This window comes from Phaethon aethereus (genome assembly GCF_964289735.1).
Source record: "Phaethon aethereus genome assembly, chromosome: 1".
Lineage (NCBI taxonomy): Eukaryota > Metazoa > Chordata > Aves > Phaethontiformes > Phaethontidae > Phaethon > Phaethon aethereus.
Window position 1 is genome coordinate 174,430,581 of NC_138575.1, and position 19,132 is coordinate 174,449,712.

At 38.1% G+C, this 19,132-nt stretch overlaps 1 protein-coding gene across 1 annotated transcript; it reads left to right on the forward strand.

Moving 5' to 3' along the window:
• Window positions 1–2,495: 2,495 nt before the first annotated feature.
• FBXL3 (F-box and leucine rich repeat protein 3) lies at window positions 2,496–13,825 on the forward strand (the record flags this gene model as incomplete). Its single annotated transcript, XM_082002176.1, has 4 exons — window positions 2,496–2,858; window positions 5,272–5,394; window positions 8,515–8,686; window positions 12,104–13,825. 4 exons carry the CDS (start codon window positions 2,496–2,498, stop codon window positions 12,745–12,747), a joined length of 1,302 nt encoding a protein of 433 aa, XP_081858302.1. The 3' UTR covers window positions 12,748–13,825.
• Between the last annotated feature and the right edge of the window lie 5,307 nt (window positions 13,826–19,132).

Consider the following 19,132-nt stretch of genomic DNA (forward strand, 5'->3'; position numbering starts at 1 on the left):
AGCTTGTAAGCTGGCTGTTGGTGACCTGGCCCACTTCTATCACCCATGTCTCGGAGGTGGTTTTTCCAGCTGAAAAGTTTGTATAGTTTTGTCAGTGGCAGCTCACCCCTATTTTTTTCTGGGCAGAAAAAAAAAGGGGGTCAGATCTGATATTCATGTCTTTGAAAAGATCAGTAATATAAATGTGCTGTATATGTGAATCAACTCTACTGTACATGCACAATAGCCCATATAATGTGATAAAGGAGAGAATCTAGAACTTGACACTCTAATGCAGTGATAAAAGTAGGCTACCTAACTAGAAAATACATGCACATATATTACCTTAATAGCAAAAGATGGAGCAGGATCTCTGTAGAGGAAGGCTTGGAGAGCCCAGTCTAACAGTTACCTTGTTAGTCTGCAAAAAAACTACAAGAGATGGCTTTGGAAAGACTTAAAGGCATCAAACATGCTATCCCAAGTTTGGCAAGTGAAGAGATTGTGTGTAGTAATTGCTCGTTATAACCTAGTTGTAGTTGTTTGGAATATCTGTTTATCATAAAGTTTAAAGAAATACTGCATTTCAGACTAGCTTATTACTTATTACTTGGACTATGCTTAGTAGTTATCTCAAACACAAACATGACAGGTTTGGAGTGAATTTACTAATCTAATTCTTCATTAGTTATTAAGTTTAGTTATTCAGTTTTCACAGTTGCAAAATCCAGTTCCTTCACCTTTTTGTTAGTTGCAGGTGGTTCCAAGTCGCTATTCAGTTTTCTTGCTTTCCTTCTCTAACAGTGAAGTTAGCGGTTTGGCAACAGTTCTCTTTCTTGGGTGGAAAGCTTGTTTCAGCTCAGGGGTCATGTTTCACATAGTCTGGTAGTCATGAGCTGTGAATCACAGTAAATCGTTCTCAGGAAGCAAGTAGAGATTTTTGCTCAGTAGTGTTTTCAATTTATGATTGCCTCCAAGTGCTACTGGGATTAAAAAATGAAAATCGAGACAAATTCTGCTTATCAGTCTTTCATGACAGTATGTTCAGGTTTGTTTGCATCATTTTATGGATAGCTTCAGACCTTAAGTGACAGCTTGCTGTTGTCCTGTGAGTAGGTAGGGTTAAAGTGTTTCAAAGACAGGTAAGGAGATGCTGGCTTTGAGAAAATAATCTATGATGCATTGGATGATAAAGCGGTATAATTTTTCACTTGTATATCTAGCATTACACTTTGTTTTAAAAAAGACTTCTAAACTTTTACTTAGTTGTAGTACATAGCAGGGAAAGTTAGTTGTCCAGATCCCAAATGAACTAGGCATATGATAATCCTTGAATGTTAAACTGGAACTGTGTGTGAAGTCCGTGTTTATCTCATAAAAATCATGGGGGCTGGGGGTTGTTTATTCATATCAAGCCCACCTCACCCCTGGATTCTCTTAGCTTTTTAGAGACTAGAATTGAGTGTCTTGTAGTTTAACATGAGGTCTCATTCCTGGTCCTTTAGGACATTATGTGGGTTGCATTGAGGCTTTTAAAAATAAATTATTGGATGCTAAGTTCAGTTGTAAGCTGGCATGTACAAAAGAGCATGCTTTGATCAAAACTCAACACTGAATATATTTCAGATGTATGTAGTGGTGGGTTTTTTTCCTCTTTAATAATGTAATGTAAGGTAGAACTTGAGACCACTATGGAAGAAATTCTGTTGAAATATGCTGTTGAGAATGAGAAAACCTTTTGCCTCAGACTTGCTGAATTTAATATGATTTTGAAAAATGTTTGCAGACCCTTCCGTAAACTTTTTATGTGGGTTGAAACTTCCAGGCTGTTACTGGAAATCTTTCATAATATCTATTTACTAGTTGGTTGGAAAAACAAAAGCACACCAATGTTCTTTATGAAATATGTTTTTAAGGATACTGATTTAAAAGAGAATGCATATAGAAGTAACCTGTTTTGAATAAATAAAAAAAATAAAGGATATTCCTGTCTGGGAATAAAAATGGGCAAGATGCAATGCCTGCAAACATCATTTACCTTCTTGCCTGCCTTTTGCCTTCCACTGTTCCAAATGTTGTTTCTGGTAAATAGGACTGGGGGAGCAATATGAATGTCAGTGTTCACAAAGTTGTTCAGAAGAGTGTCTTTCTACTAGTAGGAAAGCAGAGTGATAATCAACAAAACAGTAAAACAGATTGGCTTCAGAGTGTTCTCAAACACCAAAGTGAAACACTGAAAGGAGAGTCTTATGAATGTATTGGCACTGCTAATGATTAAAGAAGTAATATTAAAGATAACTGTTTAGATGGTAATGTTATTTTTAAACTAACATGAATTCACTTTGTTGTTAAAAAAAAAACACACCACACTTCATAGGTGGGAGGGAACCCTGCAGAAGTGTGGTTACAGGGAACATGCTTGTTTGCCTCTGCAGTTTTCGATTAATATTGTTCCTTTCAGTTCTGTTACATTTGCAAAAATATATAGATTTTTTTATTATTATTATTTTTATAGAATGAAACGAGGAAGGAAAACTAACGAGGCTGACAGCACTTCATCTGAAGAGACAACTGAGAGAGAATCCAAGAGACACAAGGTTATAGACGAGAAGACTGTAGCTGTGCAGCGTCCTGACTGGGCGAACCTGCTTCAAGACATTATCCTGCAGGTGTTTCAGTACTTGCCCCTTCTGGATCGTGCTCATGCATCACAGGTCTGCCGAAGCTGGAACCAAGTGTTTCACATGCCTGATCTCTGGAGGTGTTTTGAGTTTGAACTGAATCAGCCAGCTACATCTTACTTGAGGGCTACACATCCCGAACTAATCAAGCAAATAATAAAGAGGCATTCCAATCACCTGCAGTATGTAAGCTTCAAGGTAGTGTATTTTTGAAGCTTTTTAAAAGTAATTTTATAAAAATAAGAGCATTTATTAAACTTGGTTCTTTTTTCTTTTTCTCTTCTTTTTTTCTGCATTTTATTTAGAATGTTTTAAGGAAATATCTCTGGTACTTTTGAGACAGTTTTGATGGTTCAGCTATATAAATATCAAAACATGAGAAGTATGATTTAATTAATGTCAGTAATTGAAATACTGATGATAAGTGGTAATTGACAGTTGTGACATTTTAACATGCTGAAAATTAAAGAACATCACTAAATGTTAGGAAACGCTTATGATGTTACTTTTGTGATTATTGCCAGGATTGCCAGTTATTTAAAAAGAAATATGGCAGCTCTAAGTGTGTTAGGTCTTGTTCTTGGGCCTAGTATACTGAAGAAATGCGTTCTCTAAATGGGCATATAGACATAGAGGCTATCTCCCAGTTAATTTATTTATTTGGATATATTTTCAGGACCAAAACTCAGAATAACAGTTCTGAACATACCTTTTAATTGCCTTAATTCCATTGGGGGGTGGGGTTTGTTTGGTGGTTTTGCTTGTTTCTTTTTTCTTGTAGCTGCTTCTTTCATAGCTGCTTAGAATTCAGCCTCAGTGAGTGGGCAGAAATATTTCAGTTCTGATACTACTGTATGTGTGGGTACCTGCCTCAGAATTAAGTTTCTTGGGGATACATAAATCAGGCAGAGCCCCATTTCATGTCCTGTAGGGAGTTGTATTTAACATTCATGGTTAGAAAACATCTAATGCACAAAGAGTGAGTTCAGTGCTAATAGTAAGCAGCTAGCAGTTTTAATACCAAATTGTGTGGGGTTGTCTGCATCTGGCATCTCCTCAGCCCAGCTGCCTTTCAGTTAACTGAAAAAGTGCATGGTATTTGCACAGAATGGTATATATGCTGATTGCATTTGGCTGAGAAATACCATCCGGTCAGAATAGGCTTTGTTAACATCATGGAATTATTTTCAGCAGATGAAAACCTTTTACACTGGCCTGCATATCACTCTGGAAGATTGGTGTGAAACCATGATGGTTTCACATCATGGTTTCAGTCATGGTTATGTACGCATCAGCTATGTGACATATTTGGAAAGGAAATGACATTGCAGCAAGATGGACATACTAGCTGTTTGTTTCTGAGATCTGGCAGTTTTAATGTAGGAATCATCGGCGTGTGGTAGCTGGGGCGCCTCTGCCTGATGATGTGTATTGCTACCGCTTGATGTGATAACAGATATAAACTGGTTATCACGAGGTTTGCAGAGTTTTTATCAGTGTCCGAATAAAGAAAATTTTTAGCAGTAATTGAATCATCTTCCAGTGTCTATCTCTAGTCTGTGTTGTTTGCCTCAAATGTTTTTGAAGGATTTCAGATGCCCTTCAGTGGTAGGGTGACACCAATATAATTTCTTACACGTGTCCCTTCAGTTGTCCTTCAGTGCTGCAGAATGAAGTCTAGATCGCAGGAAATACTAAGTGGCAAGAATAACCACAAGGAAGTGAGTCTAACACTGACCATTACTCTGTAAAGGCTGAAAACTTGGGATTTTTTTTTTGTAGGTAAAGAAAGATTGGATTGTTGAAAATCAAGTTTTTTCAGCTTGTGTTCGAGCAGAAAATGAACATTCATCAGACTTAGATCGGTTACTGACAAGGTAGCATGCCTTATGGTAGACTTAAAATTGATCTTGTGGTCAAGCTTTTTACTGTTCTGTAAGTTTGCAAAGCTGTCATGCCTACTGTATATAAGAGATTATTTGGAAAGCATATCCAAGCGTTGGGGGAAATCCACCAGAGGCACATTAAGTGATTTGGTTGTGTAACAAGCTGACTAATTAAGATTTTTTCAGAGTATCCATTGCATATCAGTTGTGGTATTAATGATGAAGGCCCAGTCATATAGGTTCTTATGATAATGCACTTAACGCTCCATCAGCTCTGTGTTATGAGCTAAGTCACTGCAAAAGGAATCAGCTTTTTCACATAGTAAAGAGTTTATAGAATTCCTGCATTTTCATAAGAACATAAAGAGGAAATGGGGTAGGCTCTGGACCCAAATTGAACATCCACTTGCTTATTATTTGATGTGGGTGAAATATCTCGGAACATAACTGATTAGCTGCCCCCCTCACCATGCTCAGTTTTACAAAAGTGGTTAGGAGAGTGGTAATTTTATAGCAAATTATCTTAGACTTTTGGTATGTACTTTTTTTGAGGGAAAAAAAATTACATTGATGGATTCCCAGTGAAGTGTTTTGTGGGTTTTTGACATCACATTTCAGAAGGTAAAGTGAAAAAACATAAAAGTACATCTGCTCTACTCTGTTTTTTCGCAAAGAGTGTATTTGGTGCAGTGTTTTCTGAACCAGTAAATCTGTTTTGTTTTAAGGTGGACAGTAGCAAGGAATCTGCAGAAGCAGCTTGTGATATTTTATCACAGCTTGTGAATTGTTCTCTGAAAACACTTGGGCTAATTTCAACTGCCCGTCCAAGCTTCATGGATTTACCAAAGGTATTTTAATATGTATATTTTTCTATAGCAAAGCATTGCAGTGGTTCGTACAGTATTTCTATAACTTTATGAAAAGAATATGAATCTTTGGTAAGGAAAACTTTATTACTGGGCTCTGTTGAAGGGAGGAGCTGAGATGAATAACTAAAGTTTTGCTTATTCTCTGCATCATATGAGAACTTGGTCCTGACCTTGTTCTTCCAAGTCTTCCTGTCTATTGACCTCAATGTAATACTGAGCAGCATGATGCAAGTCAGGAGGCTAGACAATTCATGTCTCTGTAATTGTACTGTGGGCCTGTGGGGGATGTTTAGGAGATGATTATAATCAAATGAGTGGTAGAGTTTTATCCATATGGACTTACTGTAGGGATTATATATCAATGATCTCTCTTCAGAAAGCAGTATGATCATGATTTTCAAATACTTCATGTGACACAGTCAAGTTCCAGATTTTTAGGCAAAGTGGACTGTATTTCTGCAATTTTCTGTCAGATTTTTTCCTTGCGTGTTTACCAAAAATTAGATTTTATTAGAAGGCATCTAATCTAGAAGACAACAAATTTATTACGTGTGCTTCTAAACAAGAATTCCTGCTGGTGAGGTAGAAGTGTACTGTTGCTGAGGAGCAGGAGAGTGTTGGGGTAACATGGGCTGCTTGTTCTATGGCAGGAACAACCTGGATACCTCACAGCCTCAATTCTTGAATCCAGTCCACATGTATGCAAAGGGCCAGATAGAAATAGACTATTAGCTGGGTCTCGGTGATGTCATTGCTGATGGTGACAAGGAAGAACTAGGGACAGCCTCAGGGAAGGAAGTAGGCTATAGGGTTTAAGCAAGGTTAGCTACAGAAGGATTATCAATTATTATCCTTGGCAGTGATCACAGCTACGTCATGTAGTTCTGTTGAATATGTACTTTTAAATCCTTAATTTCCAAAGAGGCTTTTCAGATCTTTAACTATTTTTGTATGTTTTTTTCTCCTTTTTTGATGTGCTTTGAGATATGACTGTAAGAAAGCATGAACATAGTGAAAACAATCCACACTCTCAGTGTGTTAGAAATGCTTTGTCCTTTCAGCTCTTCCATATTGTTTTCTTTCTTAATCTGAATGCTGTTTTGGCTCTCTTACTTGGTTTTCACTGGAGGGATATGTTATGGTCCTATTCAGCTTGCTGAATAATTATTTGTAGTCATTCATGCTATGGTCTTATTCAGCTTCAAGGCTTCTGAAATACAGGCTTCCTTTTTTGTTCCTAATAGGTTCACTAATCTGTTCCTTTAGAAAATGTTCCTAATCTGTTCCTTTAAAAAATATATTCACAATGAGCTAAAATCAACTCTAGGCATAATTCGCCTTTTGAAGTTTACCACTCCAATAATATTGTCATTGGCATATGGGACCAGCAATGATTTTAAAATTTTCTTAGACCACTAATGAAACTAAAAAAATTGAATTGGACCATGATTATGTTCTTGTGGGAAGCAGTTAGTAACAGGCCCATTGGGTGAGAAGCAGGCAGAGATAAATCAATTTGAAAAATAGCTAACACTACACAACTATTTTATCAGACTGTATAGGAAGTCTGAATTACTTTGCATTATCTTCATCATTGCTCTTCTGATTTCAAGTAATGTGACATCTGGCAAATATTTGTAAATCACATTTAGCATTGTGTTGCCTAGTCTTTTCACTAAGCACACTCTACGTGAATCTTTCAAAGATTCGTACTATAGGCTACATATGTGGTGACATGTAAAAGCTGGTGATTTAATGTCTTTTCAATTTGGGATATTGCCTGTATTCCATTAGCTCTTCAAATTACATTTGAAAACAGTTACCTGTTTTTGTAAATGTGGTTAACTTTCTTTGCCTTTCTGTTTAACAGCCTTAGTGAAGGGAATTACATTCTAAATGCAGAGAATAAAATGACAGTACTGACGATTTTGGAATGCAAAGTAGAAATACTATTAAACCACCTTTTCTTCTGTACGTAACATACATAGTCAGTATATTTGGGAGTGGTCCCTAAAGCCAAAATGCCTAATGCTTCTGATTTGAACTTTCTGTTTCCGTTTGCATGAACTGACTTTGACAGTTTGTTATATTAGTTCCTGCTCAAAATTTAATTGTGTGTGAGTTTTAGCAAAAACCACAAACATACTACATAAGAATGAGCGAACACTGTTGCCAGGCCTTCTCCCATGTAACTGCAGGATTCTACATGTGCATGTGGCTCAGAGTGAAACAGTATTGAAATCATAGTAGGTAATTTTATGGAATACTTGATGTAGTGCATGGAGGAAGTACTTTTTTTAAGTCTTCTATTCAGTCAGTTTTGTAAGAAATCATGAAGATAACCTAGTTATTCACTTCCTTTATACCACCAATGATTTCTGCAAGCACTGCTGTACCTGCTCCTTAGTCTGTGTTTCTCAAGTTAAGGTCTCCTGGGCTCTGTCTTTACTGGTAAGTTTCAGTGGGTACATAAAAATGCTGAGGAGCTACCTTGAGCACTGGACCTACATTATCTATACTGCTTAATCAGTAATTAATTGATCACCAGTTAGCTTTCCAAGATAAATCCATTCAAACCCTAAGTACTCTCTGTGGGTGGTAGGCAGGCAGTAGCACCATTTGGCTTTGGGCACATCTTAACAGCACAGGGTCACCACTCTTGCCTATGTTTGTATCTCGCCAATGCAGCACAGCTCACCACGTGGAAATTGCTGTTCTAGAGGATGCTTCTTTTGGAGTGCCACTTGCAAACTATCGTCAAAATTAGAGTTTGTAGGCTTTCTCTTTGCTTGTGGTCTTCCTATAGATTTAAGCTTGTGTAGTGAATCGTCCTAGGTCAGAGTCTTGGTTTATATTTAAAGGTTAAACATTCTGATTTGCCAAATACATAGACTGATAGCAAAAAATGATTATACTTCCTCTAATCAAAAATATGCCCAATTTAGTATTCAATTTTAATTATGCAATACACAATGAATGCTTTTTCAGCAAATGCTGTCAATAACTAAAAGAAAACTAGGACTGCTGTGTACAGTGTAAAACCATTGAGATTTTTATTTCAAATACTATTGTTACATTCAAACTTTTTTTTTTCCCCAGTCTCACTTTATTTCTGCACTGACAGTGGTGTTTGTAAACTCCAAATCCCTCTCTTCACTTAAGATTGACGATACACCAGTAGATGATCCATCTCTCAAAGTGCTAGTGGCTAACAACAGTGACACGCTCAAACTGTTGAAAATGAGCAGTTGTCCTCATGTCTCTCCAGCTGGTAAGCTATTATGTTTTGTTTTGTTTTGTTTTTTAAATGTATGCATTCAATTCTGTGTGAAACCCAGTACACCTCTGGAAAAAATAGGGGTGGCGTGAGAGTGAGGATGAATGTGGTACTTACAGCAACTGTCAATGAATAAAATACTAATTCAACTGGTGGTCTATCCATCCATCCCACCACCTGCGGTGTGACTACTGAGCTAATAATAAAATAGTGCATGTCTGTTCTGGACAAATAACGAACATCTTGTGGAACTTAAAAGAGTATGTGTTGACTTGATGGTGTACTACTTCTGCAGTAAGTATTCAAGTATTCCAGTATAACTAAGCTTTTTGGAATGTGAGTTCCTTTTCCGCAGTTCATTATGTATGGGTTTTGAGCGTTGCAGTGTCATGGATTATGAAGATGCTGGTTTAGTCATACTGACAGAAAGAAGTTTAATCTTTTGCTGGAGGATCAGTGCAGACAGCATTAAAAAAGGGGGGATGAGACTGAGCTGTGCAGAACTTATGCCATTACCAAACATACTTCATTAACACTCTTAAGGGTGTTTGCAGCAAGAATGAAGCCAGCTTGTATCAGAATGAAAGCCCTCAGATTGTTGAAGTTCATAGAATTAATGTTTGTGGAAGATCTATGCAATGCACATCAAGTGTAAGGTTGATTCACAGCCTATCAACTTAAGACTTACAGTTTTGCACTGAAAAATGGAAGAGGAATTATAAATGAGTTGCTGGCAACTTAGTTAAATTCCTCTAGTGAGGATAAGTTGAAACTGCTGTAGTCACCATAGCTTTCCTCATGCAAATATATTGCAACTCTAAATATTAGGTATATTATATGTAAAATACACCAGCAGGACTCTTCATATGTGGGGAAGATGATACTGTAGCAGAGGGCTTGTTGCTGTAGTGATAACAAAACACAAACTTAATACCTTTTGCAGGTGTGTAGCTCTCGAACAAAACCTTTTGTTTGCTTTTGTATGAAGAAGTCCTGAAAATGCAGGTTTGTTTTGCAGCAGATTTGTCCAGCAAAGTGTTCACCAGCCAACTTTAATTGAACCAAAAGGGCCATGAGTTATGCAAAACTAATTACTTATAGATGCACTTAAAATTGTGTAACATGCCTTCACATTGCAATTTGCAGGGTGGGAGTAGCATTCAGTACTAGATTAGTTCTTAAGGATTTTGTTATTGAAGGACAGAGAGTAATGCAAGTAGCGCAAGAGAGATTCCACTACTTTGGGGATAAAGGGAAAAGATATCAAACTGTGAATTGCTTCAGAAAGTTACTGTACAGACATAGAGAGGCATGTTTGGGTTTGAGCTGGATAAACAAAGGCAGTGGTGTATCTCTCATCTTTGTGAACAGCTCTGAAGTTTCTTCTGCTTGCTGTTTCCCCTCTGAACTTTAACTTGCATTAGAACTGCAGCAGTACCTTGTGAAACAAAATAATGGTTATTCAAAAATCCACATTGATGTACTGTTGTTTATTACCTGAAATATTAGCTGTTGGAACAGAGGGAGCTGAAAGCATTTCTGTAAAGGCTGCTCCACCTCAAGGGTGGGAGGGTTGCTTCTCTTTGGAGGGTAGGGGAGAAGCATGGATGTAGGGTGTGTCTTCGTCAGCAGTTTAGTAGAGGGGTTTTTTTGATGCAAATCTGTGCTGTATGATACCAGAGCGATTTACCTTTTGGTGCCACAAAGGCAGAGGCAGCGCCTAGGGATATTCTGTGAATGTAACCCTGGCAGCACAGCCTCCAGGCAGGCCCTCCTGTCACTATCTAGGCTGTAGTCATTGTCAGTTCTATGTGCAGGATACACTCTCTTTAAAATATTATGAAGCGGTATTATGAAGCAACATGCCTCAGTCTGCTTAAATGGAGTGGTCATAGTAGCCCTTACTGCTGCAAGAATAACTTTGTTATGATTCAAGGACAGGAAATGATCTCTGGAATGTGTAGAAGGTATATGCAAGTTTGTAGTTATACTTGGTTGTTCTAATTTTGTACTCCAAATTTAAAAAAAAAAAAAAAATCCTGGATTTTTACTTCATCTGGGATACCATGCCCCCACCCACTCCCTGAGTGCAATAATGAGCAGGCTTATATATACAAACTGGTTTTACAGGAAATAGTTGCAATAAGAGTTGGGTTAAAATTCTGTTTACCTAAATTCTGCTTTTTAAAATCTATTTAACAAACTTTTTATATTTGAAATGACAGTATTTGATGTAGTTAGAAGAGCTTCTGATGCATGTGTTCTTGCAGATCCTCAGGTAGAAAGTACATACTTTTTTCGGTGTATATATTCATGCAATGCAATAATTTTACAGTAATTTTTTTAAAGGAAGTTTTTTAGGCTCAATTATAGACTTTTGAAGTTTAATAACTGCATCTTTAAATAACTGCGCTCTCTCTCTACTTCTTCCCATTGCCTCAACCTATAGTGTATTGAGCTCAGGTGTTTCAATCCATATTAAAAGTGATGTTCTCATCTCCTCTATTAATAGAAAGACCATATCCTGAATTTCACACAGTTTTCTGGGTCCCATGAAATGCAGAGGACTGTATGCACTAAAAAAAGTAGTGCTTTTTTTTTTTTCTGTAATACTGTTACCAGCACGGTACCACTGCTTCTGTCTGGCAATAGGATGAGTGGAAACCTTATAAACTGAACTGAATTATTTTTGTTAATGTCTTTGTCTTCCATGAGCAGCAGGCTACATTGACTCATCAAAGGTAAAGGATGAAAATCACTGTTCTAGGAATTACTGCTACCAATTTTTAGTGTTTTCCCTCTTCTCTGCTGTTGCTTTTCAAAATCTAAATATTTATACTCTGCTAGAAAGAACATATACTGACAGCAGCAACTTCTGTATTTAATTAAAATCCAGCATTCGTTTTACATTTGCTTTCCTCAGGTGACAGATGTCATTCGTGGCTGCTTTGTTAGCCACAGAGGACAGCAGTTCTTCCAGAGCAGGCTAGGGAAATACTTTTATTATGAGTAAACCCCTTTTACAAAAATGAATTTGAGTGTATGTGGCATTACAAGAGAGCAGAACAGTCTTGCTTTTTATGTTTGTCACATGAGAATCAACTACCACAGGAAAGTAAACAGTGCAATGTGTTAACTTCTTTATGTTTCCCTAACAAAACAACGATGGAGTAGCATAGTGTACATGTATCTTAACCGTGTAGGTACGAAGAAGTCACAAGACTATGCTTATGTGAAAAAGATACATGTTCTGGTTGTCCGGTACGATTTTGCTTTGATCTAGATTGCATGTTGAAATACATGGTCTTTGCACCCTCTTGAGAGATGTAAGAGTGACTTTGTTTATTTTTCTTGTTCAGTTATTAGTATATTTATCTGTGTAACCCCTTCCATAATAATCCCCTTTCCCAGGTATCCTTTGCGTGGCTGACCAGTGTCATGGTTTACGTGAATTGGCGCTGAACTACCATCTGCTGAGTGATGAGCTTCTGCTTGCTTTGTCTTCTGAAAAACACGTCAGGCTAGAACACTTGCGCATTGATGTTGTCAGTGAAAATCCTGGACAGACTCAGTTCCACACGATTCAGAAGAGCAGCTGGGACGCTTTCATCAAGCATTCTCCTAAAGTAAATTTAGTAATGTACTTTTTCTTGTACGAAGAAGAGTTTGACCCATTCTTTCGTTACGAAATACCTGTCACTCACCTTTACTTTGGAAGATCAGTAAGCAAAGATGTACTTGGCCGTGTTGGGATGACGTGTCCTCGGTTAGTTGAACTGGTGGTGTGCGCCAATGGATTGCGGCCACTGGATGAGGAGCTGATCCGTATTGCGGAACGTTGCAAGTATCTGTCGGCCGTTGGCCTAGGAGAATGTGAAGTCTCTTGCAGTGCCTTCGTGGAGTTTGTGAAGATGTGTGGGGGTCGTCTCTCTCAGCTTTCTATCATGGAGGAAGTTTTGATTCCTGATCAGAAATACAGCTTGGAGCAGATTCACTGGGAGGTTTCAAAGCATCTTGGTAGAGTCTGGTTCCCGGACATGATGCCCACGTGGTAAAGTCCTTGTGAAACTTCAGGGCGGATAGAATAGCACCTTAAACCCAAGCTTACCATATTGCAGTTTACTGTATAAGCCTATTTAATACTATAGTTTTTACTGTAAGTGACTTCATTGATTAGAAAATTAATTTCTCATTCAGAAAATGATTTATGAAATCCAAATTCAAAAATAGAAATCATGGATGGCTCAAAAACCTCTTTTCATCCAAACAAAAATCTGTTTTCTGTTTTAAATGTGTTCTTTTTCATTGAATGACCTCAAACTTCTATGGAAATAAAAAAAATATATAAAATACTGAAATGTACCTGCAAAATACCAGTTTTAATATACTGTCCTTCTTTGATTTAGATACTAGAACATGATCAGATTTGATCCTAAAAAAACAAACAAAACCCCACTGAAATTGCATGCTTCTGTTGCAGACTATAGCATTCCTCAATCCAGTCACCTAGGTGACAGGATTATAAGGAACATTTAGTAGGCTGTGAAATACACATGTTCTTTTATATAAAAGTTATAAAAGGCAAGAGCAATACACAATAATATAGTTTAGGTAATTAAAATACTAAGTTTGCTACCTTCCTCAACAGATTATTAGATCCATCTAAAATGTATGCAAACAGATAGTCGTGCGAGCTACCAAAAGTGGTGTGATTTTTTTTTTTTATTATTATTTTTATTTCCCTCTATGCATTTTAATGTAGCTTGCTTATGGCGTCTCAGATCTGTGTCTAAACCTGTTTTAAGGTATTTTATGTCTAGCTCAGGAAGCGAAAGCATTCTGGGGAAAAATGTAGATACATTGTATTTAAAAACACATTGGAGTTAATGAGCTTTTCTTGCACATTAACCAGTTTTGCAGCATACGGTTAAGTGGAATAATATACAGTTTATGAAATGAACCCTGCAGTGTTAAATGCTATGAAATAGATGGGAACTATGTGAGACAAGAAGGTTAAAATCTGGATGGTGACCAAGAACCTTTTAACAAAATCTCAGACCTGTTGGCTGCTTTCAGTTTGAGAGAAATGACATTGTAACAGTTGCTTAAGCTGTATAAACTAGTTATTGTATACTGTAAATCTGTTCCAGAAATGTTTATGTATAAAGTGAATGTTTGATAGCTGATCATTTTGTATACCTTTAATTCAGGTAGTTTGATCACTTCATAATATTTAAAAACCTAAAAGCAGTAAAGTTGTGTGAAGTAGAGCAATAGGCAAAAATTTGTTTTGAATATTTGGTAAATCAATTTTATTAAAGAAAGTTTTTAGTCTGTAAAGTGGTGTAGGCAACATATTGCCTGTGATCTGGATGTGGCTTGTGACTTCATTTCTTACCGCCAACAGTTGCATTATTTTCTCTTTTCCATTTTTGATTGGTAACACTAAAGTATTCATGTGACTGCTGAATGTGTTTGAAAGGTGTGATCAATAGATTTTCTTCATTTCTGATTTCAGTAACGTTTATCCAAATGTATAGTTCAAGTGTAATACACTTATGAGCATATTTAAGTTCATAACTGTATTTTGAGGAAACATTTCTCAGCGGACTGGACATCTGTATAGGGGAGTTGTACGGTTCTGTAGAGCTTTGATTTAAAAATCGCATTTTATGAAATATGCATTTTTTTGTATTAGAATTTGTTAATGTAATACTTTAATTTGCTTTTATTTGTATAAAATTTGTCAATACATTTAGTCTGTAAAAGTAAAAAAGCTCAGTGTTTGGGGGTTTTTTAATATTCTGACTCTCGGAATTGCCTGTGTGATAAAGGTGGACTAACACTACTAATCTGGAGCAGAGGATATGTTTTCGCTAAATTAATGTCTGAAGTAATCTCATTAGTAATGCAGCTACTTGGACCTTGACTGCTGGTATCCTGACATTAGCAAGGTAAGTTGGTCTGTTGCTTACCGCTGCGGTAGCGTGGATAACCGAAAGGCAAGATGCAACCTAAACGCCCCAGTTCCCTCGCCTCTGGAATTCACGTCTTTGAAACCCAGCGTTCTGCTTCCTACAGAGAGACTGCCGTCACATCCTGAGGTGGGGGAACACCTTAGCAGGTGAAGGCTTTAGGCGGAGTCGTGGTGGAACTGCTTTCCCCAGCCTTCTCTAAGAAGGTCTCCACCTTGGTGCACAGACTTCAAACAGTCCTTTGTACATGCAGCGCAGTGTCATACCTGTTATCAAAATGCCAATCAAAGGATAAGGGAGCTGCCCAAAAGCAGTTGCCTCTTCCGCTGATGGTTGGCAGTTTTTATACATCAAGCCAATTACAGCATCCTTACCTTAAATAATCCAGTTATAAAACAAACTTCCCAGGCAAGCCTGTATTCCAAGTAGCTTCAGGAAAAGCTACAATGCTCCTTTTTAACAAATCTTGCACAATTCTTATTTTGCTTTCTACACGTGTTAGAACAAATGAGTAATTCTTTAAAAATTTAAAAATCTGTGACACTGGTAGTAACGAGTACCATAGGCTGTCGTGAAGTTCACTAGAAATATGAAACATGGATGTCTCACAGCTGTGTAATGTCGTTTTTACCCGAGTTCACCTTTCTTTCGTGGTGTTCTCAGAAGAAGGTAATCCAGTGTTGGCATGGTTGTCCGGTTTTGGGTAGGAGTTGTTAATGTGCGCAGTGGCAAATCTTACTCTGAGCACAAGTGCTACCTCACTTCAGCTTTTGGATATAAAATGACTCTTGAAAAAGCTGTTGAAGTCAAACAGCTGGGGTAATCCTGGCCAGTTATGCTAGCTTACTGTAAGATGTATCAAATGTGAAAAGGTAATTTAAGAGCAGCTGCTTACATTAACTTTGTAGTTTCCTGCAATTTACCTAAAACTACAAACTTCTGAATTTAAGTGGGTTTTTTAGGGATTTTTAGTCAGAAACTTTCACAAGTGTTCTGCAAACCGATCTAACTACATAGGTATAAATCAGCTGTATCTATTCCAATTGTTAAAAGTTTGATGTGCACCAAATTAATTTCCTGTGAACTTAAAGCAAGGTTCAACTGGGCCTCTTTGTATTTGAAGTAGGCCTGACTAAAACCTGAACTCTGTAGCATTACTTCAGAGAGATCTGTCTTCATCTCTGGCTGGTCTATAGTTGGTTGCATGTGAAAGTGTGAAAAACAACTGCTGCTACTGTATATAAAACTAGAGTGTGGATTTAATGAGGAAAACTGCATAATCTTAAAGAGACTTTGAACTTCAGAGTCTGTAGTTCAGAGTACAAACTGTAAATTAATTTTCCTAAAATACAGGTGCTGTAGAAACAAGCTCCTTGGAGATCCGATTGAAGTTTAATAGTATCAAAACTAGGACAGTGAAGCCACAATTAACCTTAGATGTTCTGTATGTACATCTACCTGTTCATCCTTTTTGTTAGGTTTCTATTGTAGGATCACATCTGCTGCAGCTCACATGCTTTGAAATGGAGACTGTGGTGTGCTTTCGTATGGTGGTCCTCCTGATACTTCCTTGCAAAAATGCTGAGGAACTGGGACAGCTTTGCCCCTTCCAGAGGGAAAAATTGTTCCTGCCAGTCTTGCAACATGATGGAATAATTTCCCATTTTGGTACAGTCCTGCATGAAGCTCAGCTGTCAGGCTTTGCTATGTGAGTAAGGAGGAGGACTCTTGTGATGCCTTGTATTTTACTTTTTTACCTGCTGCATTGTCTTGTATGGATATAAAGCAAAGAAAGAACTGCGTAACCCAGCTTGCCAGTTCATTGACTTGAAGCAGGCAGCCTGGATCTCAAAACTCAATTTAAACCTTAGTAAGGCAAGAACTTTGGTGGACTAGTTCCGCTGCTTTAGCTCCAAGGAACAAGATTCAAGAGAGAAAGTGCCATTTCCAAACCCTGCTCCAAACAAAGCCTTGAGTGTTTTTTTTGGGGGGTGGTGTAGGGTGAGTCTACTATTAATATTAAACTTCATGTGACATGACACAGAAGATGATTCTTTTAATGCTATCAGTTTTCCCTAGGCTGAAAATACAGTGGCTGGTAAGGTTTACTTTCATTATCTAATTTTGCTAATTTGCAATCAGCAGCTGATGGTGGGATTTTTTTTTATGCTTTAGATTTACAATTCAGACTCCATTGTAAGTGAAAGAACAGAAGCCTTGCTCCAGTTTTCAAGTTATTCCCTAGTTGTGATGACTTCAAAACCAGAAGAACCTCAACATCACTGACACCACCCTCAGTTACGGTACTGAAGGCAGCAGCTCTCCTACTCCAGAGCATATGTGAGCGGGTTTGTGCGGAAGAAGGCAAGAAAGCATTTGTACCAGTTATTTTCATTGCATGGCTCTTTGAGGTACAGGAGCTGCATGTTCTATTTGACCTTGGATATATGACAAGCCAGGAACTGCCTTGCTTGAAAACCCTCCTGGGATGAAGTGCAGGCGACAGCCCTGAGTAGCTCAGTTGTATGAAAACTAAGCAGCTTAGCACAAGACCACTATGCAAACTTCAAATTTTATTTTCACATTACAGAATGATTGTGTATTTTTACCTTTAACTGCAAGATGCAGAGAAGCAGGGAGCACAACCAAGCACAGTCTACAGTGACCAATAACTCCTGTATTCAAAGCATAAGTACGTCATGACCCAATGACCTATTCACTGGAGATGAGTAAAAAGGAAAGTAGTTTATCCTCAAGCCCAGCAGGTAGGACAGTCCCCTGGTTCCTACCATCAGGCAAAGCGTTAATACCAGCTGGTTGCAAGCTGAACTTTAGGTGTGATCCTAATATTTCTGCTCCCTGTGTGACTTTCAGCAGGAATATGTCCACCTCACATGCTTGAGGCAGATGGGCAGTTTTCAGGCACAAACAGTAACAAAAGAGCATCAGGAGTACAGAAGCTGTTAGATACCATGAACGTTTGCTTTTTAAGTGGCAAAAGTGTCATCTACACTTCACAGAAGTAGCCTACTTGTCACTACAGTGCTATTTTGGATCTAACTCTATAGGCCTAACTCAAGAATTCTGGATTCTGCCTACAAGAGAGCACTGCACTTGCTAACTTCAGTCTAAACGCCAATGAAACTCTTTCCAGCACAGTAATTTGCCAACTTCAACAACTACACCTCTTCCAGCCTTGCAATTTGCGCTGGTGGAGTTTATTCCCACCCAGCTGTGCATTCAGCCTGAACAGCTGGCTTTTAAGGTTCTGAAGAAAAACTCACAAACTGAGAGAAGCAAAGAAAAGCAAGGGGCTCTCTCCCCAACACTTGTGCCCAGAAGGAACTAACATATGTTAAAGAAAGGGCAACTCCATTGATAATCAGTACCTTTGGACTGAAGATAGAGTTCCTCTTTCTTCCGAAGTGCAGAAGAGACTTGCAAACGCACATGGCTGCATGAAGGAATTGTCAAATGATCGCCAGTGTGACCTACTGCTGAATACATGCACAGATTCTGTTTCAAATGGCTGCTTCTTTCTGCTTCTGCCTGGAAGGGATGCAGTACCCTTGACAAAACTGTCCAGTTGTCTTCATCTTTTTTCGTTGCCAGAAATTTACTGTCCTCCAACTTGCAACTAATACATGCTAGGATGTAGCTGTTCCTCCTCGAAGCAACTCCCTGTACTATCCAGAGTATTAGGGTTAGAGTAAAACATGCTAAATTAAGTGGGGTTGTACAGATGAAATAGGAAAAGGGAGAAGGGGTGTTATTTAGGTACAAAAATCCCAGGTTATTACAAACTTTTACTGATAGAATCATGAAGTTACATTTGACCACAGACTTAAAAAGGGATTACCTCTTTCATACAGGCATACACTATTTTTGATCAAGTTCTTTAATAATCATGAAGGTTTTTACCTTCTTGTATAACCTCTCTAGATATTACCAGTCCACAAACACCCATCTTTCTGATTGTTGGGAGCTGCACAAGGCAGCTTTGACATGTAGGATTCAGCTTCCATTAGCCATCTATTTCAGGATTTGGCACTTCCAGTTCTGTAAGGCTCCTCTATGCATCACAAAAAACTCCCAACTATTAGGGGAAAATAATGACTTTGGTGCACAGGCTGCCTAGGTCCCATGTGAAGACAAGGAAGTACTGTACAGTGAACGAACGGCACTGTCAGGCTGAGCAGAGAGGTCTACTCTAGAAGGAGGGAGCATGACCTACCCTGCCATGGCATCCGCTTCAGGCTCTGAAAGGTCTCTCTAGCTGCATCAATTCTAGAAGCTTTTTAGCAAATGCTAGAGAAGAAGCTTTTGGGGCTTCTACTGGTTTGGTTCCATGATCCTATTTCCCCTTCAGAGCTTTGGACACTGGTTTTGAGGTTGAGGCTTTTTCCTGAGAAGATAAATGTGGATTCAAGAATGCTGAGGTTTTCAAAATCATAAAAAAAAAATG